The following is a 23455-nucleotide window of genomic DNA, read 5'->3' as shown; positions in this document are numbered from 1 at the left end:
CAGAAAATTAGCCCCATCTGCTGCTTGGCAGATGAAAGTAAAATCTCAGTTCTTTTCTCAGCCCAAGTCAGATCACCAGGCATGAGTAGAAAGAGGCTGGCTATAAAGGGAGATGTGAGCCTTGTGTATCACTGCTGTGAGGAGCCAGGCTCCAGCACTGTCACCAGGCTAGAGCTGAGCCCTTTTCTCACTTCTGTGTGTCTAGGGCATTTTCTCCTCTCTGAGTTTCAATTTTCTTATTTGAAAAAAAGTGAGTATGAGAGTGATCCGACCTCACAGAGCTGTGGGGATGTTACAGGGGGTCTGGTCCCTGGAGGACCAGGCTTGTGTGGAAAGAAGCATGAGGCCAGTCAGTTTTTTAGAGCTTGTCAATATATGCTGATGGCGCTCTTGGGGACCATAGATAAGTGTCACAAATATGTGAAGCAGACCTCAATGTTCTCCCTTTCCAGGAGGTAAAGATTTTCATCCCTAGCAACTTAGATATCTTTGAATGAAAGGAATTTACAAGTGGCCATTGGTTAAATAGCACATGGGTATTGAAGGTCGGCTTCACTTACAAGAGAAAAATTTCTTTAGTCTTTTTTTCATGTTTGTGGTCTTTGGCATTGAAGTCCTTGGCTAGTTTTTTTCTATTTCTAGAAATTAGGAAGATGAAATGTGAGAAATAAATGACCAATTTAAGGTATGAATGCCTTTATGGACCATTTTGTGGCTTCACCTGGCTAATGCTGTAAACTGCCACATTTCATCTTTGGAGACTGTTTTATCAGGTTGAAGGAACTTCCGTGAAAGGATGAGGACCTTGCTTTGAAATGTGTACCTTCTGTAGGTGTGGGACACCACGCAGTCAGGTCCCTGCCTCAGTCAGCATCCTGGACTTCATACATTCCTGTACAATAAAGGAACATAAGAGGAATGTGTGGGAGCCCCTGAGAACTCTGCCTCCACATCGTTCTGTCTTTGAGTGATCTCTCTGATACTTTGCAGCTATACTCCCTGCTCTGAGAGGATACATGGCGCTGTTACAGAAATGGCAGTCTTGTTCCCCAAAGTAAGTTGCTTCCTACTCTCTCGCTCGCTCTAGAGCCTTTAAGAAAACTGCAAGAAATGTTTTTATGGTCTTTGATATTACCCTTTCTATAGTACATAGGTTTTTAATATGTAAATAGTACTATTTAGAGCTTTATTCTACATGAATATTGATTAAAATAAGGATGTACCAGTCAAATACAAAAGGCAAAGAAAGCATGAATAGAATAAAAAAAAATGACTTGGAATATGTAGTCTACAAAGTTAGTTTTTAAAAACTTGCTCAAAATAGCATGCAGTAGTGGTTACCAGAGTATACTTTGGCCTTTGAGTCAGCTTATTTCTTCATCTCTCATACTGTGGGCTACCAAGCTAGCAGTCTTTAAAACATCTCTATTGAAAGAGTGCAGCCAGGCACTGGTGGCTTACGCCTGTAATACTAGCTACTCTGGAGGTTGAGATCTGAGGATGGTGGTTCAAAGCCAGTCTGGTTAGGAAAGTCCATGAGTCTCTAACCACCAGAAAACTGGAAGTGGCGCTGTGGCTTAAAGTGGTAGAGCGCTGGTCTTGAGCAGAAGAGCTCAAGGACAGCGCCCAGGCCCTGAGTTCAAGCCCCCTTCCCCCTGAAAAAAAAGTGTACCGCAAAATTGCCTCTTTGTAGGGAACAACTTGAGTTATTTTCAGGAGTAGGCTTCCCTTGCTGCCAGATGTCTACCCTGCAGACTATGGTAAATGACTGTGTTTTTCTGTTTAGAAACCCAAATCTGACACGGTGAGGACTTCCCTTCGTTTACTGACATCCAGTGCCTACCGGCTCCAGTCAGAGTGCAAGAAGGCCCTCCCAGGGGAATCTGGCTCACCCACAGACGTGCAGCTGGTCACCCAGCAGGTCATCCAGTGTGCATACGACATTGCCAAGGCGGCCAAACAGCTGGTCACCATCACCACCAAAGAGAACAACAATTGAACACCGGGGTGCTGTCCCTTCTATTTTCTAGGCTTTTTTAAGTCTGACTTCAAATTTCAACATGGAACTCTTCAGATTTTTACAAGAACAAGCATTTAATGACAATTTAAGAAAACTTTTTAAGAGAAAACTCAGTATTATTTTTGCATGTTTTCTAACAAATTTTCAACTATTAATTTAACCCACTTGCCTTATTTTGTGCCTGTTTTCCAGTTAAGTTCCTGGAGTTGTATTGTCAGCAAGTGTTGAGATCATGAGCATATACATTCAGAAATAGTTCCATCGCTCAGAGTTTGTTAAACTTTTCCATCCCTTAAAACTTCCAGTGTATGTGTAAAACTATAAGTGGGATTTTTACTAAAACATTTTCTTGACAAAGTTGGATTTAAAAAAAAAAACATTATCTTTTCTCTAACAAGCATCGTGCAATAAGTGAATTTTCCAACCTACTGCAAAATCTCTTTAAGTTTGGGGTATCTCCAAGCATGTATGTAGAGAAAGGACTTTGCCACTTTCTAAAAATAGTATAACCACCTCTCGAGAGGAAACAAGGAATTGTTCCATTTTGTATCATGTTAAGTGTTCTATTATTTAACTTTTTAAAAAATCTTGGTTTTTCTATCTGTTCATATTTTACCCTTTTCCTGAAATTTCCCTAGAGTCTGTAAAGCTTTTGTCACATCATGTCCCATTTGACCGTATTCAGGGCAGGAGCACAACCCATCTACCCACTGTCAAGGGTTCTGCCCACTGTCTGCCCCAAACCGGACAATTCCTTCAGTCTATCCATAGCAGATCTCTACTACCCATTCATTCACATACTACTGCCATAAACTGACATTGTATTGTACCTTTCATCCAAACACCTTTGACCACTTACAGCTTCCTCATGTGAGCTGCTTTTTGCATGTCTCCTCATCTGTAAGGACCTCTTCCAAGGTAAGAGACAGTCATCTGAGTTTATCTTTATCTAACTTTATCTCCTCCTTCTTCCCCCTATTCCTTCCCATACCCTTCTGGTACTTAGGAATTACACATCAACTTTCAAGAATTCCTGGGCTAGGAATGCCCTCATGGTGTGTGTGTAGCATGCATAAAGCCGTGGGTTCCATCCCCAACACTGCAGGAAAAAAAAAATGGTTAGGGGTAGGTAAACTGTGAAAGAGCAGAGGTTGACTGTGTGCAGACTTATTTAATTTAGCCAAAGGCCCTTTCTTGTTCTGAATGTTAGGCACATTCCTGTCCCTGCTTATTGCAGTAGCTTTGTATAGCTATAACTCAGTCCCTGACCTGATTGACCAGATAATGTGCAGAAATGAAGTGAGCCAAACACATAACACAGGCACAGAAAGCAGTGCAGCAGCTCCCCCACTCCTTTCGTTGGTAGAAAAACATCTCTGGGGTTGCCAGTGCTTTGTTTTTTGTTGTTCTGTTTTTTTTTTTTTTTTCTTCCCAAATGACAGCAGTAATCTGGACACTTTTGGTGTTATCTTTTTAGTTAGAAATGTTTGCAGCCAGTCTGGATATGGTCATAGAACAGGCACAGGTAAGCCATGGCCTGTGGGCCTCACAGCCTCTGTTGTGGCCTACATAAGCTGGTCAGTACCAGGGCCTGGCTTCCTCTGAAGTTACTGTCAGCTCTCTCTTTACCTATAGACTTCAGTCTTTGTGAAGAAGTCAAAGTGAGGAGTACTTGTCACCTCACTGTATGCAAATGAGCCTTTTTTTTTTCCCCACAAAACTGACTTGTAAAACACTCCTATAGCTTGACCGAACTGCTGTTGTAAAAGTAGCACCAAACTGTGGTGTCGAGTTTATTGAGTTGTGGTGTATGGATACTCCTGCCAGTTTGGCTACACGGGAGGTAGTGTGGGAAAGTCCCATATCCCCTGAAGTCTTGTCCACTTACCTGTCCTCACAGCCCCAAGTGCCGCATCACTCCTAGAAGATGCCTTCTACAAGGGTGTCCTACCTTAAGCTCAAGCACTATCTGATAACCTTTTCTGCATGCTTCATGAACCTGCTTTCCTTTCTATCAGGCTCCTTGGGGTTCCTGGGGAAAGCCCAGTGGCAATCCTAGCCTCTAGGGGAGGAAGAGGCTTCTGGGAAAAGGTAAAGCAGTCTTTCCTGAACAATAGAACCTGCTACAGTATGTCATTGTGCCCTGAGAAAAAGTCAAAGCACATAGGGATCACAGAGTTTCCAGCATGAGAATACAGTTTTCTTGGTTAACTCACAAGTCCAAACCCCAGGCCGAAGTTCCCATATGGAGTGACAAGCAGTGGCAAGAGGGGTGAGAGTCCTTTGGGCCCTGCATAGTTCTGTAGCATATTCTGAGGCTGGGCTCACAACTTGTCTGAACATTTGTCTTGACCACCCTTGCACAGGGATTCCATAGCCTTGTACAAGCCAGCTCTACATCCTGTGAGATTTTTTAAAACACTTTATTCTTGATTCTCCATCCCTGCCACATGACTTGCTCTGTAAGCTGATAGGACAGAGGTGCACTTTATGAACTGACACTGGGCCCCACGCTCCTTTCCCCCAAATCATCTTCCATCTCGGAATACAGATAGTTCTAATTTGCCAAAGAACAGTGGATTGGGCCCAAAGATCAAGTATAGTATTTATGCAATTGGAACTGTAAACGCACAAGTCAGCAGCTTCACTCACAGAACTGAGAGCGGAACTAGCATGTTTTCATCCTTGACAGCAGTCTTTCTTTTCTTCCTTGTCCTGGTTGAAGGCAATCCTTGTTCTTACAAAAGAAAATGCTGCATAGGAAAAAATGAGATGCCTTTTATTCAAACGTGTTTATCTGTGTCACTCATTATTCTGTACTTATCTCTCATTTTTATTGTACATCCTATTCCTGTAACTATTGTACCTTGTGTTGTAAAATCGTTTTGGAATTTATGCCTCCTAGTTATGCAATAAACAGGCTCTGTAAGTGTCATTGTGGTCATGTGCCTCCTGCCAGCTGGTAGAGACGTTTCCAGTACTGAGTGGAAGTGTGGGAGGAACTCTCACATAACCTCATCTTTTTTCTTCCTTTTTATCTGGAGGTATTGGGACTGAATTAAGGGCCTTGTACTTGGTAAGCAGGTGTTCTACCACTTGAACCACATCTCCAGCCTGTATCACGCCATCTTTAATGAGATAGTGTCTAACTTTCCTCTCCTTTGGAGCTCCCAGCTTTCTATTCCTTTATGCTTGACATGTAGGGGGATTTTTTGGACAGAGTCTCACTTTGTGTTAGTCCAGGTTGGCCTTCATTTCTTTTTTTTTTTTTTTTAATTGTGAAAATACCATACAGAGGTGTTACAATTACATGAGCAAACATTCAAGCATTGTCGCCTCCTCTGTTTCCCCTTACAATCCCTTCCCACTCCCCTCTCCCCCGCCCCCAGCGCTTCTCCCCCGCCCCCAGCCTTGAATTCTTGCCTCCATCTCCACAGTTGCTAGGATTGCAGGAAGTCCTGCATTGGGATACTAGTTCTTTGCCTTGGGTTTTTTTGTTTGTTTGTTTTTGTCGGTCATGGGGCTTGAACTCTGGGCCTGGGTGCTGTTCCTCAACTCTTCAGCTCAAGGTGAGCACTATGCCACTTGAGCCACAGCACCATTTCCAGTTTTCTGGTGGTTAATTGGAGATGAGTCTCATGGATTTTCCTGCCTGGTCTGGCTTTGAACCGCAATCTTCAGATCTCAGCCTCTTGAGTAGCTAGGATTAGAGGCGTGAGTCACCGGCGCCAGGCTTTCGCCTTGGATCTCTATCCCAAGCCAGTCCAGTATATGTGTCCTTACCCCTTTCCCAGCAAGTAAGGAACTCATAGAATTAGTTCCATCTGTTAAGGCCCTTGAGTCTATTTTCACTTTTAGAGAAGGTCTTGTTATACAAATGGATGTGTGGATCTGGGCTTGTCAGGGCCACCCACAGGCACCAGCAGTCTTCTGGAGACTGATGGCTTTGGCTCTCTTCTTCCAGATGGAAAGGGTGGGGTTAGGACCCGACAATCTCAGGGCCTTTTCTGAGCAAGTAGTCTGGAGAAAGTAGAGCATCTTTCCTGTGTGGTCCAGCTTGTCTGGGGCCCAGAACCAGCAGCTTACCCCAAGGCAGCCTCCTGGGCAGGGCTTCCAAGGATCCTTGCAGGGCTTCAGACTTCACAGCTCCGATGGGCCTGGAACCACCATTTCCAACTTCCCCACACTATTCCTGGACCCAATGCTGTAGGTCAAGGACCTCACATGTACTTTTGTACTCTGCTTTTAAACATGGTTTTGAAACATGAAATAATCATTTACTCTGTGCCAGGCACACAGGATCCTGTGAAGAATTGTTTACTTCCATCTGACAGGTGAGGAATTAGAGACATGAAGACGTGACATCCTGACTCAGGGAAGGTGAGTCTCAGTTGCTGTTGCTGTAGTTGGTCTCAGTCATTATCAGGAAGTCATATAACAAAGGCTCTCTGATAAAGTGGCCTCAGAAGGTCAGGAAGCTGGTTGCCATGATAGCAGGTGGCATCACAATGGCCTCAAAGTCCACGACCCTCTCAAGTCTTGCAGGGGCAGGTGAGCAACTGCTCCTGTGTAAACAGCTTTCACAGCCTTGTCAACCTGTGCCCCAAAGCCTGGGGTTCTTGTGCTGAGTCTAGCTCCCCCTTGAGTCCCTAGCAGCTGGACCCAACCAGTGCCCAATGAGGGTCTGACTGAAAGGATGCACGGCTCTTTTGCCCACTGGCTCAGATCATCAGGGCAGTGTCCATCTGTGGGCTTCACAAAGGGCACTTCCCATAGAGACAGCTTGATGACTGCTTAAGGAGGAAGCTGAGCACACAAGAACCAGAAGCCAGTCCCTGTGGTCGACATGCCAAGGTTACTCACCTCTGCCAGCAGACCTCGGCTGGAAGCCCGAACCATTCTGGAGCCAAACTATAGATCACACCACCTTCTTTACAGGTATGTGTACACATGAAAGCAGGTCCCAAAGGGAAGGGCTACCTGGAGATGAGGTGGGTATGAAGCACTGCTTCAGTCCCCAGTGAACCCCCAACTTTTCTCCACACTAGTCCCTGCTTTCTAGGTCCCTGAGCACAGGTTCAACTTGCTCAAAACTTAGCCCCATTTCCCTTCTAAAATGCAGTATCTCCCCAAGGGCTTTAGGCCATCTTCCTCTCCAAAATCCCTCTTAGCCCTTCCTTCCTTGAACTCCTCCTCCCCTTCCCCTCTGGTCCTCTCAGCTCCCTAACACTTCTCTTTCCAAAGCCCAGGTGATTACTGCTCACTTTGCTAAGGCCTTTTCCATTTGTCACAGTCCTGTAAGCCCTCTCTCCCAGAACACCTTCAAGACAATGACCTTTTGCAATCTAACTTGGTCTTGCTGTGTGCACTTATGAGGCCTTGTGCTGTTTTACTCTGTTCCTGTCTTCCAGCCAGCCCATACATCTTCTAGCCAGTTACCCTCTTTGCAAATAAGGAAGCTGAGGCTCTGCCTCCAGTGCCCAAGTTCGAGCTGGGGCAGTTCAGAGCATGGGGTGTTCTCTCAACTACAAGATGCTTCAGACATGAGCAAGCATCCATTCATCCAACATGAGCACAGAACAGGAACCAGAAGAGGGTGAAGAACCACAGCCTGGCAGAGGTACAGGTGGGAGTGGAGACTCAGGTGTCTTCCTTCTCCTTCACTCATGTTGCTCTTTTCAGGAAGCTAAGATACTAATGTCTGCCTCACCAGCCCCTTAGGTGTTGCTGGCTGTGTGAATTGACCTTTTAGAGAATCTGCTGAAAAAGAAAATCTAGAAACCATTTGAGTAGAAAAATGTACTTAGAAACAATAAAACCAACATAACAGTTATGCACTGTGTAATGTCTTGGTCAATGAAGGACCACTTATTCCAGGATATATACTATATAGCATATGGATGAAATAAGCTATAACATCTAAGTATGTTTAAGTAAACTGTTTTCAGAATGTTGCAATTATACATTGCTCGAAAAGCATCCCTGTTATTGGACAGTGACTATATGTCTAACTACAAAACAAAATCCACATTCAAGAGGTATGTGAGTTCCAATAAGAACAGTAAGAAAGTAATTGCTCTATATTCAGAAATTATTCTGGTTAACTTTTAAGAAGAAATGTGGGCCAGGTGTGGTGATATGTATTTGCATTCCTAGAATTTAAGAGGCTAAGACAGAGGGATCTTGAGCTGGAGGCCAGCCTGGGCTACATAGAAAGTTCCAGGTCCAGTGAGACCTGGTCTGAAAAAACAAGAGGTATGGAGGCTATGTTTAGATATAATAGCGATACAAAGTGACATAATTTTAATGCTAATAAGGAAGATTTCTGCCAGGCTTCTGTCCCCACTGCTTCTGTACTGGAGTTCAGGGTATGACTGCTAATAAATTCTGTTTCTTATGGGGAAATGAGCGGAAGGGGCATCATTTGATCCAGATGAATATAACTCACTATGTGGCAGTCATGGAAACAACCCAGACCTATAGATGTGGACAAAGCAGTAAAAAGCTACCTATGGCAACCCACACTGCAGCAACAGTAACAAAGAGTACACGTGATACCACCAGATCAGAACTTTATTGCACAATTAATGAACATCCAAAATGGAGAAATATATATGACATGAGAAGAGTGGTGCTCAGGGGTCCCAGCACAAGAACTTCAAGACAGGAAAAGGAAAGACTGAGTCATGACACAGTTTGCAACACAATTTGTTTTTATAGCACAATAGGAAAAAGGTAATACAGCCCTTAAACAGGACTTTTTAATAAACTCTGGTTTCTAGTAACCACAGGAAAATGCCCATAATTAGCTGTAATTTACTGAGATAGACTTGAGCAGAACATAATGAAAATTGAAACCTCAGAGAAAGAGTATGGGAAAATACAGATCATAAAAACAATGGCTTCAAGGAGCTGTAGCTATTTGAAGCAACAAACTAAGAACTGTGTCACACTGATGGAACAGAGGACAGATGGGGATGTCTGTGGTTCTGTCTTGGACAGATCCTCTACGTATATAACCCCCAGTAGGCCCTAGAGCTCCCTAGTATCTTGCCCCTGCCTAGTTGGTCAGGTGAGGACCCTTGAGCACGATGCTCTGGAAATTTTTTCTTATGGTCTTGCATCTGCTAGGCAAGCACTCTACTACTGAGCTCCCGCCCACCCTGCAGTCCTTCTACAGAAATTCTGACAAGACACTGCCTGAGGAAGGGCAGACTTGCTTCTCGCCACCTTTGAACAAAGCATCCAGGGACTGCCCACCACACTGTTGGGGAGGGGTCATTAGTTCATATTACTTTTCTTCCTTTGGGACCACTAAGTTAATAAACCTCAACATACACTGCACCAAGATCTCTGTTTTCAAGGCAATAATTAAATGTAAATGGAAATTTTAAAAAGAGAAAACTTTGTCTTCAGTCTTCATTGATGGTTGACAGTTACGGGTTAGAAGAAACCTATCTTGCCATGGAGAACAGCAGGACGCTCTTAGTATCCTTCTAGGATCTTACATTATAAACATAAGACTTAACTCTGCAGCGCTGTGTGAACTTGTTGAGACCTGTCTTGGAGGAGAAAAGCAAGGAAGTATCTTGGTGGGGCATACCCCCAGCACCACGATGTCTGGCCAGGCCTCATGTACCTGAGCAAGTGTGGCTGGACTACCCAACAGTGCTCTGAAGCCCGACCTGAACCAAGCACCGTACAGCTGCCTGGCAGCTGCGCACTGACAGACTCGGTGCCCTTCCCTGTGCTGATGGCACCAATGAGCTCAGTTCCACGCCACTTTGGGATGTCCATAAGGCTGAGGAAAGAAAGCAAGCATAAGATTAATGAGATGAGCAGGCTTTGGAACACTGGGAATTAACCCCGCACTTCACTTAAGAGCTAAAAACACAGCATGAACGACAGCTTTCGTATATAGCTAAGAAAGCCTTGACCCTTAGCCTTGGATGAAGCACCTGCCCTGAGAAACAAGCTCCTGGGCTGGAAATGTGGCTTAGTGGTAGAGTGCTTGCCTAGCATGCATGGAGCCCTGGGTTCCATTCCTCAGTGCTACATAAACAGAAAAGGCCAGAAAACAGCACTGTGGCTCAGGCAATAGAGTACTAGCCTTAAGCAAAAAGCAGTTTAGGGACAGTCCCCAGGCCCTGAGTTCAAGCCCCAGGATTGGCAAAAAAGAAACATGCTCCTGTGTGTTCTGTGAACGCAGATCCTGCTGTACTCATTAATTCCGGGCTGTGGAGGCAGGAGGTGGAAATGCTGTTTCCCTGCACTCCTAAGGAATGCCCTCTGCACGTTAGGGCATTAAAATTCTCCAGGAAATCAGGATACTCTAACCTTGCTCCCCTCCATTCCCTAGCTATCTGACTAGAAGCAGCCAACCCTCCTGCTGGGTGGCACAGGTCGTGGGGGTGCACCTTAGAGTACCAGAAGCCCAGGTGGCCCTGGCAAGCAGAGACCTTCAGTCAGCTCCAGGGGCTTCAGGGTAACAGCCTTTCTTTCTGTCTCTGTGTTGCCCACAGTATCCTCCTCAGGGATCATTCATACTTAAGAGCTATTACAGAATGATGCAAAGAAGGGAGACAATGAGAGGCAGGTAAGCCATCAGGACCTAGGCCCAATGTCACTGTGGCCACTGCTCTTATATTGTGCTTTGTCCCCAGCACCAGTGGACACCACCACCGCTCAGCAGTCAGACTACTTGAGGGTCAGCAACAAACTCTGCTTCAGGTTGCATCCAAGGGAAGAGAAGCAGGAAGAACTTGGGACTGACGGAGAGCAGAGCCAAGCTCAGGACTACAGTGCCTGGCACCTTGCAGACTCCTACCTTGGGCCGGTAGCCTTGCTGGGTCATGGTCTTCATCTCCTGCTGCAGCCAAGCATCGGAGAGCTGCTCTGCCTGCCTGGCCGCCTCCTCTTCCTCCTTGGCCTGCTGGTCTGCTTCCCAGGCCTGCAGCTGGCGCTCTGCAACCTGGGTATCAAGAACAAAGTCACCTGAGACAGGAAGCACAGGGCAGATCCTGTCTCTGAGCAAGGACCACTAGATCCTGGCTGGGCTGGAGGATCAATAAAGAACAGTGATGGTAAGTGCCAGCAAACAGAAAGGGAAGCTGCAGAGTGGAAAAGGCCATGGGAGTGGGGCTGTGGGCATTATCAGTTATGGATGTGGCCGTGCCTGGGAGAACATTCTCTGTTATATAGCAGGTTCTGAAATGAATATATAAAGCAGCTGCTGGCAGAGACTGATGGCAGGAAAAGACAACAGACTAGCACAAGCCATGGATCTGGAGTGGATCTAAAAGGGATACACCGCACTCAGCCATGAGCAGGCACTGGAATGAGCTGGGGGCCTTTGAACCCTGTTCCACAAAAAAAAAAAAAAAGCCCGCTGCCTGCTGGTCCTTGTCTCCCTGCAGAAGCCAACGCTGCCTCTGAGCTCAGCTTTACCTGGGCTTCCAGCTCCTGCTTCCTGGCCAACTTTAGTTCTTCACTCTCCTCCTTCGCACGCCGAGCTGACTCCCTTGCCTCCTCTAGACTCTGAATGAGCTGCTCCCTGTGTTTTAGGGACTCTTCCTGTGCACGCCGGTTCTGTTCAATTTTCTCTCGTATTTGTTGTTGCCTTCCTGTTAAAACCTGTCCTCAACAACAGGAAAGGGAAGGTCCTCCTTTTAGTGTAAGCCTGGACAGGCTGCAGCCTTAGCGCACAGGCACATAGGGCTAGTCCAGCCCATGTGGGCCACATCTGCCACCCTCTCCCACACAGATGTGGCTGTGTGAGACCGAGCCCTCCCCTAGGACAGAGAAACCTTATGGAACAAGGCAAGACTCATTCTACCAGTGGCTTCAGACAAGGAAAACCCACAAGCCACACAGAGGAAGTCTAGCTTGTTTGCTCCGTGCCTCAGAAACCTGCTGTCTGGGTCCTGGCCCCAGAGCACTGTGACATTCCATCACTGGTCTAGAAGCCAGCAGGACTCAGGAAGCCATCAGACAACACCCAACAGGCTGCTTGCCACATGGGAAACTTAAAAGGAAATCAGAAAATCAAAAATCACTGGGGAATATTTGGTATTCACAAAAGAAAGAAATCACCAATTTCAAAATATAGAATAATTTCTCTTTCTAAACCACTTTAAAATCGCTTTTCAATGCAGGGATGACCAAGACTTTCTCCAGCAGGTTCCCCCAGGGCTGGGCCGTATCTTTTACACACACACTGGTCCATTTCTGGTTGTTATCTGTGCTGGAGGACCCTCCCATACCAGATGTTCCCTGCAGTACCATACGAGGATGCTTGAGATCAAATAGCACAGTGTAAGCTACGTAAGACAGATGGCACGCATAGACCCAGTAGAAGAAGGAGCAGTGCCTGTGGTTGACAGGACTCTGGGCGACTTTTTCATGTGAACATTCTATATGCCTGAATTTCTAATGAGTTTATATTACTTCTATAATGCTTTTAGTTTTTGCTGGTCCTAGGACTTGACCTCTGGGCCTGGACACTGCCCCCGGGCTTTTTTTTTTTTTTTTTTTTTGGTCTGTCATGGGCTTGAACTCTGGGCTTGGCGCTGTCCCTGAGCTCTTCAGCTCAAGGTGAGCGCTCTACCGCTTGAGCCACAGTGCCACTTCTGGTTTTCTAGTGGTTTATTGGAAATTAGAGTCTCACAGACTTTCCTGCCCGGGCTGGCTTTCAACCGTGATCCTCAGATCTCAGCCTCCTGAGTAGCTAGGATTACAGGTGTGAGCCACTGGTGCCCAGCTCGGGCTCTTTTTTTGCTCCAGTCTTATACTCTAGCCCTTGAGCAACAGTGCCACTTCCAGCTTATTCTGTGATTAATTGGCCATAAGAGTCTCACAGACTTTCATGCCTGGGCTGGCTTCAAACCACAATCCTCGGATCTCAGCCTCCTAAGTAGCTAGGATTACAGGCGTGAGCCACCAGTGCCCGGCTCTACAATGCTTTTAAACCCCACAAAATAACCAACACAGATGGTTTCCAGAACATGTGACAGGATCGGAATGTCAGTCCAGCCATCCACCCAGGACCAATGGCTAGCAGCATCCATCCCACAGCTGGGGTTACCTCGCTCATCAGTCTGTCCCTCGCCATCCGCTCTCGAGCCCACTCTGCCTCTCTCTTCTCCCACATCTCCTTGGCTTCCTCCCTGGCAAACAAAAAGCAATGACACTTTCCATCCAGCACTAATGGCAGAGATGGTGCCACAGAACACATGGTCTGAGCAGCACACATCGGGCCAAGCAGCAGGTAAACTCACCACATAGCCTTCAAAGATTACAATTAAGCACAACATTCACAGAAAGCATTGTTATAAGCATTTTGAAGTTATTTGTATCTCATCTCCTTTTAGGCACTTGTGCCAACCTGCAGCACAGCCGTCTAACACTGAATGAAACCATCAAGACTTAGGGAGGCACTGCCCGTGTCTGAGTCTGTCCCTACACAACTGGGGTGACTGCTAGCCCACCCTTGAGCAAGCAAGTGACCTAGAATCTCCAGGAGGAGCTTGGGGGTCAGTATCTAGTAATGGGAGAACTGCAAGACACCACATTTGCCAATTGCTTGATTATTTCAGCCAGATAGTTTACCTTTTATTAAAACCCAAAGCTAGGTCCAGTGGCACAGACCTGCAGCTCCAGCTACCCGAGAGGCTGAGACAGGAGGCGCACTTAAGCCCAGGAATTGGGGACTAGCCTAGACAACAATATTCCCAACTCAAAACAGAATTAGGCCCCAGACTCATTTTTATAGACCCAAGAAGCATTCACCATTTCCCTAATTTGTATTCTTATAGGCTTCTAAGATGGTCGATAAATGGATCATTGCCACAAACTCCAAATAACCGAAGGTAAACACCCCCACAAGCCAATCCAGGAGCAAAGACGTGAGAGAAGAGCAGGTAAGTTATTCCAGCAGATACCTCAGTCACAACAGTGTCCTCTGGGTGGATGCCCTGCCCTGCCCTGCCCAGGCAACAGCCACCTCACCTCAACAGCACCTGCAGCTCTTCCTCCCTTGCCCTCTCCAGCTGCAGCTGCTTCTCGATGACCTGCTTCATCCAAGCCGCATCAGCCAGGGCCTGCTCCCGCTTGGCCAGTTGTGCGCGCTGGGCCTCGTCTTCCTTCTCCAGTAGTGCCTGCAGGATCCGCCTGTCTGCCTCCTACAGGCAGGGGGGTGGCCAGTGGGTGGGCTGTCAGAGCTGTGGTGCCGTTCCTGCCCACCTTACCCCCCAAACAAGTCACATACAGACATGTGGGCTCCTCCGTGTTCTCAAGATGGAGAAAGATAGATGCTGGGCTGAGAAGCATGCAAGCATGGCTCAGAGGCTGCACAGGCCCGGGAGCTTCTGACTGAAGAGAGAGCCCTGCCACCACAGACGCGTCCTATCACACAATCTAGCAGCCACACAAAGATATGCGCAAATGGCTCACTTCAGCCTTAATATAAACGGAAAACCAGACACAACCCACAGATGGAGAATGACCTGCTATGTACAGTGTGTGTCTGTACAGCTTTATTACGGTCAAGCTAACTATCACTTCATAGTCACATTTTCTTTTTGAGACAGTCTCCCTATGCAGCCAAGGCTGACTTCAAACTCAATGATCCTCCTGCATCTACCTCCCAAGTGCTGGGATTACAGGCATGTACTAGCCATAGCCACTTGTATTTGTGGTAAAGACAGACTACTTAGTTTTAGAAAGTTTGCATGTGAGGCTGGGGATTGAGCCCAGAGCCCCATGTTAAGTATATTCCACCACTGAGCTCCAGCCCCTACATTTCAAACATATAACAGCACTGTTATCTGTAACCCCATGTGTACTTTAGATCTGTAGACTTCATCTTACAACTTGGACCTACATCGCCTATTTCCCGAGCATTCAGTTTTCATTCTTTTTTAAAAGAGAAGGCATCCACGTCTAAGCAATGAAAATACCTTTTTTCAAAGAGGGTGACATAGCTGCCAAAGTGGGGGATTCAGACTCACCAGTTCCTCTTGGATCTGCTGGGCACGTCTGTTAAGTTGTGCATTATACTGATGCTTCAAAAAGCGCCTAAAAGGTGAGTAAAGTGAGACGATGGCCCACTCCAGGCTATATCCCCTGTAGTTCAGGAACCCGGTCCAAGTCCTCCCCCGGGAGGCTCCCACACACCCCAGCTCGGCCTTGCGCAGGAAGGACGCCGTCTGCCTTCTCTCCTCCTCCAGCCTCTCCAGCTCACACTGCTGCCTTAACAGATTCTCTTGCTCCTTCTTCAGTTTGCTGGCCTGTGGTCACACAACCCAATGAGACTGGCTCCCAGGCCTTCCGTCCCGCCCTCCCCCACTCCCCGCAACTGGACAGGTACCACACAAGCCTGGCCACCCTGCTGCTCGTGACCTCTTCCACTTTGCCTGGGGCCTGAGCCCCTTGGCCCAGTTTAAGTAGCCTAGTTGGACAACCCCAGCTGAACCCCTTCTGTGAGAGCTCTCCCAGCCCTGTGCACTTCCTTCACTGGTCCACACTTGCTCTAACTTAGCTCCGTCTCCCTCTGCTGACACAGCAGCCATGGTGCCACCTGGAATGAGGACCTTGCCCAAGCTCTACCTCTAGCATGCAGACTCAGTGGTAAGCACTGTCTAGTAAATGGCACCTGCAGGTCAGGGGAAAGGAAGGGACTCCCTTCATCTGAGTAGGAAGACCCAGCCATCCCAGGGAAACTGAGCATAGTTCCCAACAGACAGACCACTGGGCCCAGAACTCTTGTGGTTTATGTCCTGAGACCCATGGGTGGTGCACTGCCGCCCCCCCCCCCTCCACTCTCCCGGCTGCTTGATGCACCTGAAAATCCACATTCTTCTGAGAAGCCTCTTAAAAGGTCTCACAGGCCATCTAAGAGGTCAGGAATCACTTCTAGAATGTTCATGTTCTAGAATGTAGGTGCACAATGGGAGAACCATGGGAGAGAACACGGAGAGAAGAGAGATGCCAGGCCGGCTCTGATCTCCAGATGAGCTTCACCCCCATGCGCAGAGCAGAGGCCCCTGCTGGGAGCACTCACTTCCATCTCCTTCAGCTTCAGCTCTTCCATCTGCTGGCGCAGCACCTCAGCCTGCAGCTTGTCCTCCCGCCGCCGCCTCTCCTCCTCCGCTTTCATCCGCTCCAGCGCTTCCCTTCGGGCTGTTTCATATTCATTTTCATGCCGCTTGTTTTCCTCCTCTTCTGCAGCTTCTTGCTACAAGAGGCCAAGTGAACCTGGGAGTTCAGTGCAGCCAGCAGAGATCCAACTCCCTGCTGCCAGAGCAGGCCACAAGGCCCTCACGGGCTCTGCCCTATCTATGCAACCCAAGCAAGGAGCAAAGGGAGGGATTCAGAAATCCCAGGCTTCCTACCCCGCCACGAGTCAGCAAGCACCTTGCAAAATGAACCTGGAGGCAAAGCAATGGTGTGGACACTTGTCCCCAGAGCCGCCACCACAGCAAGGCTGAGTGCTGAGGCCATTGACCAAAAACGCCCTTAAAGACATAAGCCCAACAAGGAACTAGTGACTCACACCTATAATCTTAGCTATTCAGGAGGCTGAGATCTGAGGATTGCAGTTTGTAGCCAGCCCAGGCAGTAAAGTCTGAGAGACTCATCTCCAATTAACCACCAGAAAACTGGAAATGGCACTGGGCTCAAAGTGGTAAGAGTGCTAGCCTTGAGAGAAAAAGCTCAGGGACAGCACCCAGGCCCTGAGTTTAAGCCCCAAGACCAATTTAAAAAAATAAAAAACAAGCCAGGCACCGGTGGCTCACACCTGTAATCCTAGCTACTCAAGAGGCTGAGATCTGAAGATCGCGGTTCAAAGCCAGCCCAGGCAGGAAACTCTGTGAGACTCTTATCTCCAATAAAAAACCACTAGAAAACTGGAAGTGGCCCTGTGGCTCAAGCGGTAGAGCACTCGCCTTGAGCTGAAGAGTGCAGGGACAGCGCCCAAGCTCAGAGTTCAAGCTCCATGACCAACCAAAAATAAATAAATAAAATACATCAAAAAACGTTCCATCTACCAGTCCTGCTCACCTGGCCTCACTGTGTCTGAGGAATGGTGGCCTGGGATCTTCAGATGTGTGTGAACAAGCACACAACTTAACACATGGCTAGTAAACTGAGAAAGGGGCCGGACTCCCATCGCACCCAAAACAAGACAAAGTTATGTGGAACCAGTTCCAGAGTCACAAACCAACCTGTTTCTTCTCTTCTTTCTGCGTTTCCCAAGAGCTTATCACATGCTTCTTGTGAAGGTCCGACTCAATCTCAGGAAGAGAAGGGAGAATGATTCCCTCACCAGTTTATAAGACATACTGAGACATACTGTTCATGAGACACACTGAAGGCATGCTACCTTCCATGCACCTACCAGAGTGGCCACAGATACAGAGATGCTCCAACAATTACGGTCTAAATGGGAGCCAACAAGAAATTTAAAGTCAAGCTTGCGTGCTGGAAGTAAGTAACAGTGCCCTGGGATGAGCAGCATGTGTCAGCAGACACTGAACTGGAGATGCAGTTTCAAAGGTGCCTCTGATTGGTGTAAAGTGCCAGGCCCCTGATCCAGAGAAACTGCTGGATTAGACACCAGTTTCCCCTGAGGTTGGCTTCCAGAACCATCCTCTGGAGCAGCAGCTGCAAGAATGTTGCTCTTGGTGACAAATGACATTACAGCAGCTGCTGTGTCTGTGGTTAGGGTAACAGATATGGGCTCAGAGAACCTTCTAAATCACAAGCTCAATGACAACCCTATCCAAAAGCTTTGGTTTGGAAAATTGTTTAAAAAGTTTCAGATGGGCTGGGAATGTGGCTTACTGCCTAACATGCATGCAGCCCTGAGTTTCTCAGTACCACATAAACAGAAAAAGCCAGAAGTAGTGCTGTAGCTCAAGTGGTAGACTTGAGCAAAAGCTCAAGAACAGTGCCCAGGCCCTGAGTTCAAGCCCCAGGACTGGCCAAAAAAAAAAGTTTAAAAATTCCTCTCCCAACTAGCAAATGTGAACTAATTTGAATGATCTGAACAAATGTCTCCGGATAAATAACTTCAGAGGAGCCACGTAGGCTGAGAGATGGCCAGGGAGAGCGCACTGACCACACAATACTCCATGTCTGAGTAACCACCCATTCTAAATAGAACTATGACTAAACAGCACCAATGTGTACAAACACTTAAGTTGAACTAAATGAAGATTCTAGTAAGAGCAGTCTCTGCTGTTGGTGCCACCAAGCCAAGAAGCCAGCCTCCTCTTACATCCATCCTCCTGTCTCCTGCTACCCAAGTTCAAGCCTTCCCTATCCCTCAATCCCCTCAACTGGCATTACTTCTTCCAGCAGCCTCAGTACTCCTGCCAGGGTCCCCTGCACCTTTGTGAAAGGCAGTCCAGGTGCCTCCAGAAAAACGGGAGTCATCCAAGATCTGGCCATGTCTGCCTTGAGCCTCATCTTTTAGGGTGCCCGTCCTGGGCTCCCAGGACTTACTCTGTTCTCATGTGCGTAGCGGCATGAGATGACTGGAAAAGCCACCCCATCTAGATTTCTGTCACCTCACTCAAGTTAAAACCTCCAGTCCTTCCAAACTTCTTCCTTTCCTATAGAATGCCGCCTCAACACCACTGCCCAAAGCCCTGCACCCTGCACAGGAACAAGGGGCCCAGTGACTCCCCTTGGGTAGTGAGCTCCTTACCAGCAAAGGGAGTGCCCCCTCACAGTAGGCATGCAGCAATGTTCACGAATGCTTATGAATTTGATAAACTGCTCAGGCCCATGTCCACCAGATCTGCCTGGTGGCTGGAGCCTCTTGTCTAGCACAGCAAAGGCACATATGAAAAATCTGCAAACATGATTTCATCTACTCAGGCAAATCAGTGGCAGGTTCTTGATTTTTTTTTTTTACCTCTCTTAGTTTTGAGTTGTTCTTTTTCCAGTGTTCATACAGAAGTTGCTCTGCAATCTGTCAAGAAAACACAGGAAAGGAAGCTTGCTATGGCTTTCCAAAACCATTCACAGTTTGGATGAAGCTCAAGGGACATCAGCTCGGGCCCAGAGCTGCTCCGGTCGCGCGTTATCACTGCCCGCTCCGTGCACATCTGCTTGTTTTGCACCACAGCTTCACAGCTCTGGGAGCAGAGCATCTGAGCACAATGGCTGACACTGACAGCTGGCTCTTGAAGTGGTGACGAAAGGGGCCACACTGACGACACAGGTGGGTCCTTTCTAATAATAAACAGACTGAGGCTCACTTTTCACACAACTGCTTTGGAAGACAAAACATGCCCATCCCAGGCCTTTGTGGATCACAAGACTGAAGAGAAGATAGCTGAGTCACACAAAACACACTTTGCTCAGAGCAGAGCAGTCAGAGATGAAGCCACAGGCGTGACCACTGAAAGGCTGCGATGTCTCCTGAGTGCTAGGCCACATACCAGTTTCCTTTGCTCCTCTCGAGCTGATTTTAGATTCCTGTGCTGCTCCCGGATTCTTCTTTCCCGCAAGCTCATGCTCAGCCTCAGCTCCTCCAGCTCCCTGGCCAGCAGGTCCTGCTCCTCCAGGATAAGCTGCCTGAGTTTGTCACGTCGGGCCTCCAGACTCTTCCTCTTCTCCTCCTTCATCTTTTCCCGCTGGTAGGCGTGCATGCTGGGTAAGAAGGAGCCCACCACAATATCCTTTACACTACAGCCACAAGTGGTATGCAAGCTATGCGCCTCCATGTGGGTAAAAGGCTGAGGCAGACATAACAGATATGTGACTGGCGTCCCCAGCCAGAGTGAAGAGAGGATGTCACAGCGCACAATGCATATTAGAACACCTTGTTTTCATAAACAAAACATCAGGCTTACATGCATGTGCAGACAGTAGTAGCTAGTTGTTTGGGCAATTACTCTGTGCCAGGTCAGATATACAAGGAAGGTTTTGTATTACTTGTCACGTAAGTCCTATGAAGTAGACTGGGTTTGGCCCTTACTGATGAGGACACTGAGGCTTATGCATGCACAAGTCGTGTGCCAGGATTTCTTTCTAGGTCTGTCTACCTTTCCAGATTATGGTACTGGCCTCCATGACTGTACATGTATTTCTATAAAAACAGTATTTTTTCGCCAGGAACCGACAGCTCATACATGTAAGTCTGTGAGAGTCGTATCTCTAACCAGCAAAAAGCCAAAGTAGAGCTGTGATTCAAGTGGGAGAATGCCAGGGAGGATTCTAGCTCTCACCAGTGCTCTTCTGTCATTTTATCTTTTTCTAGGAGGATGTACTACTTCAACACACCCTAGGCCACATCCCCTGACCACTAAGTGGCCCCCACTTCCATCCAACAGGCAGTCACCACACTTACCTCCGCTGGTAGGAGGTCTTGGAACTCCATTCTGCCTGTTTGGAGCTGCAGACGTCAGACATCTTGAAATAACGATTGTTCTGTTCCCACTGCTGCCGAAGCTGGGCCTCCTGCTCGCGCTGGCGCTGGCGCACGACCTGCTGATTCAGGAGCCGCCGACTGCACCAGTAAGAAGGCAGCGTGGGCAGTGCCATCTGAGGGGGACAGCAGAGGTAGGTAAAGACCAGAAACCCTCCTCTCTGTAATGAGTAGCCCGCCCCTGCCCCTTATTTGCTGCACCAAGAAATCACCTGATAAAGCATCAAGACCGGGTCCAGTACAGATCAACAGAATAACAAGAACCCCAGACTGTGGCCCAGGCACCATTTTGTCAAATGATCTGACACCAAAGCTTCAAATCATCAATTTAAATGAACCTGAATTGTGCCCAGTAGCAGACCAGACAGGGATTGTCTTGGAAGTGCTGGTCCATACACACAGGGGACTTCCATGCTCTGCATAAAGTAACAAAGACCAGCAAGGCATGGCAGTGTGCAAATATAATCCTAATTACTAAGAAGCTCAGATCTGAAGATTGCAGTTCAAAGCCAGCCAGGGCAGGGAAGTCCATGAGACACGTATCTCCAATTAACCACCCAAAAAGCTGGAAATGGAGCTGTGGCTCAAAGTGGTAGAGCATTAACCTTGAGCACAAAAGCTCAGGGACTATGCCTAGGTGCTGAGTTCAAGCTCCAGGGACAGAAAAAAATAAATTTTTTAAAGTTGCTACTTTTCTTGCATAGCTAGACTCAGTTTTAAATTCTAAAGCTTTTAAGCAAGCTAAGCCTCTTGAAGGCCTAACTAAGCTTTAGCCATGCTAGCTCCTTTCTGAGGCTAAATCCTTGTGCCCAACAGCTCATCAAGTGTCCTTACTGCTAAATAGGATTCTCTCTCCTTCAAAGAAATTTTATTTTTGCTCTAGTCTCTTTTAGATTTGCCCAGCCAGCTCTATACCAGCTTTTCAAAAATGCACTATGCTTAATTGCTTATCGTGTTTTAACTATTCCATTTTCCTGTTTTTATTTTTGGTTAAAAAAAAAAGTCACTTCAGGGTACCATCATTCAAGGAGTGTGTTACTGAGTTCTTATCAATGAATTAGGAGCCCTTGTACAAATGGCATATGTTTCGAGACCAACAAACACAACCCACAAGAGAGCAAACAATTCTAAGAGCCACTAGGTGAAATAAATGATTCTACTCTGAAAAACTCCCCATAATTATGAATTTTCAAAACAATGATACTTCAACTTTTGGCTTAAAAAAAAAAATTGCTGGGCTGGGAATGTGACTTAGTGGTGGAGTGCTTGCCTGGGATGCATGAAGTCCTGGATTCGATTCCTCAGTACCACATACACAGAAAAAGCCAGAGGTAGTGCTGTGGCTCAAGTGGTAGAGTGCTAGCCTTGAGCAAAAGGAGCTCAGGAACAAGTGCCCAGGCCCTGAGTTCAAGCCCCAGGACTGGCCAAAAAAAAGAAGTCATTGTCTTTATTTGTAAAGCTGTTACAAATATATATTATAAAAATGTATACATATATGTGCATAAATGTGTGTGTGTATATATATATATATATACATATATATATATATAGAGAGAGAGAGAGAGAGAGAGAGAGATAGTCATGGGCCTGAACTCTGGGCCTGGGCGCTGTCTATAAGCTCTTCAGCTCAAGGCTAGTGCTATACCACTTGAGCCATAGCACCACTTCTGTTTTTTTCTATTTATGTGGTGCTGAGGAATAGAACCCAGGGCCTCATGAATGCAAGACAAGCGCTCTACCACTGAGCTACCTTCCCAGCCCCTAAAAATGTAGTTTAAGAAACAAAAACAGGCCGGGTGCCGGTGGCTCACACCTGTAATCCTAGCTACTCAGGAGGCTGAGATCTGAGGATCACGGTTCAAAGCCAGCCCGGGCAGGAGAGACTGTGAGACTCCTACCTTCAATAAACCACCAGAAAACCGGAAGTGGCGCTGTAGCCTTGAGTTGAAGAGCTGAGGGACAGCGCCCAAGCCCAGAGTTCAAGCCCCACGACCGACAAAAAAAAAAAAAAAAAACAGGAGCTGGGAAGGTGGCTCAGTGGTAGAGTGCTTGCCTTGCATGCCTGCGGCCCTGGGTTCGATTCCTCAGCACCACATAAGCAGAAAAAGCCAGAAGTGGCGCTGTGGCTCAAGTGGTAGAGCGCTCGCCTTGAGCTGAAGAGCTGAGGGACAGCGCCCAGGCCGAGAGTTCAGGCACCATGACTGGCAAAAAAAAAAAAAGAATGAAACAAAAACAACCCACAGGAGACATCAAGGATGTGCCCAGCCTTTGACATGACCTTTTCCATCCTTGCCAAGCACCTCCATTACTGCTCAGATGAGAAAGTTCAAGTTGGAAGCCGGGAATAGAATCGTCCAAGATCCCAGAGCTCGGAATCAGAGGAAATGAAGAAGAGGTGGGAGCTTAATGGACGGCGGTCGTGAGACCCGAGCCCGGCCCCGGCGCGGTGCGCGCGGGGAGCAGCGCACAGGCCCGGCGGGGCTCCCACCGCCCCGGGGGCGGAGCGCGGCCTGGGTGTGGCCTCTGCCTGGGACCCGCCGCGGCTCCGGTCCCCGGATCGTAAAGCCACCGCCTCTGCCAAAGGTGACACCCGCGTCTCCAGACTGAAGGGTCGCCCGTGGGAGACATCACTGCCACCAGCAAGCTAAAAGCTTCGAGATTCCGACCCGATCGCCCTCCGAGCCAGGCTCAAACCCTTCGGCCTCCAGGCCCTCCCATCAACCCGGCGCGCGGGGCGGGGCGGGCCGGGCCGAGGGAGGCCGGGTCCCCGGCCGCCGCTGGCAGGGCCCGGCGCATCGCGGACGCGGGGCGGGGCCGGGGGGGGGGCGCTGGTTCTCCCGGCCGAGCTCAGTCTCTCAACTCACGTTTCTCTGCGCCTGGAGTGTCCCAAGAGTCGCCGAGCTCGGACTGCCGCATGCCCGCGACCGGACTCCGCTCGTCCCGCTCAAAAGTCTCCCAGCCCGCGCTACACCCGCAGCGGGCCGTTTCCTCGTTCG

The 23455-nt window shown here is 47.9% G+C and overlaps 2 protein-coding genes and 2 long non-coding RNA genes across 11 annotated transcripts in view; 3 read left to right on the top strand and 1 right to left on the bottom strand.

The window, feature by feature from the left end:
• The window catches only part of LOC138808449 (ARF GTPase-activating protein GIT2), a 54463-nt gene extending 49508 nt beyond the window's left edge, over window positions 1-4955 (top strand). For all 8 annotated transcript variants that reach the window (XM_069994699.1, XM_069994697.1, XM_069994695.1 and 5 more), the window contains 2 exons: window positions 991-1054; window positions 1787-4955. In XM_069994699.1, coding sequence (XP_069850800.1) covers window positions 991-1054; window positions 1787-1999 — 277 coding nt within the window. In that variant the 3' untranslated portion in view covers window positions 2000-4955. The remainder of the gene's footprint in view (window positions 1-990; window positions 1055-1786) is intronic.
• A 1622-nt stretch (window positions 4956-6577) lies between these two features.
• Window positions 6578-10986, top strand: LOC138808447 (uncharacterized). The gene is made up of 3 exons (XR_011366463.1): window positions 6578-6958; window positions 7432-7640; window positions 10684-10986. It is a non-coding gene; the product is annotated as an uncharacterized lncRNA (long non-coding RNA).
• On the bottom strand, window positions 8579-23455 carry LOC138808446 (trichoplein keratin filament-binding protein). The gene is made up of 13 exons (XM_069994690.1): window positions 23324-23455; window positions 20382-20575; window positions 19471-19681; window positions 18942-18998; window positions 17245-17313; window positions 16080-16253; window positions 15194-15306; window positions 15028-15094; window positions 14027-14199; window positions 13104-13185; window positions 11468-11653; window positions 10848-10991; window positions 8579-9821 (listed from the first exon to the last, which is right to left on the bottom strand). Exons 2-13 carry the CDS (start codon window positions 20573-20575, stop codon window positions 9789-9791), a joined length of 1503 nt encoding a protein of 500 aa, XP_069850791.1. The 5' UTR covers window positions 23324-23455; the 3' UTR covers window positions 8579-9788.
• LOC138808448 (uncharacterized) lies at window positions 13359-20378 on the top strand. Its single transcript, XR_011366464.1, has 3 exons — window positions 13359-13551; window positions 13834-13938; window positions 20292-20378. It is a non-coding gene; the product is annotated as an uncharacterized lncRNA (long non-coding RNA).

This window comes from Dipodomys merriami, unplaced genomic scaffold (assembly GCF_024711535.1).
Source record: "Dipodomys merriami isolate MVZ:Mamm:240054 unplaced genomic scaffold, mDipMer1.0.p SCAF_45, whole genome shotgun sequence".
NCBI classification, from domain to species: domain Eukaryota; kingdom Metazoa; phylum Chordata; class Mammalia; order Rodentia; family Heteromyidae; genus Dipodomys; species Dipodomys merriami.
This window is presented reverse-complemented; position numbering and strand designations above follow the sequence as displayed.

Coding starts and splice junctions, on each gene's coding strand:
- LOC138808446 (XM_069994690.1), bottom strand. CDS start 20,575: ATGGCACTGCCCACGCTGCCTTCTTACTGGTGCAGTCGGCGGCTCCTG. Junction 14,200..15,027: donor AGCAGATCCAAGAGGAACTG/GTGAGTCTGAAT, acceptor CCCTGCCTGTAG/GAGGCAGACAGGCGGATCCT. Junction 9,822..10,847: donor AGCAAGGCTACCGGCCCAAG/GTAGGAGTCTGC, acceptor TTCTTTCCTCAG/CCTTATGGACATCCCAAAGT.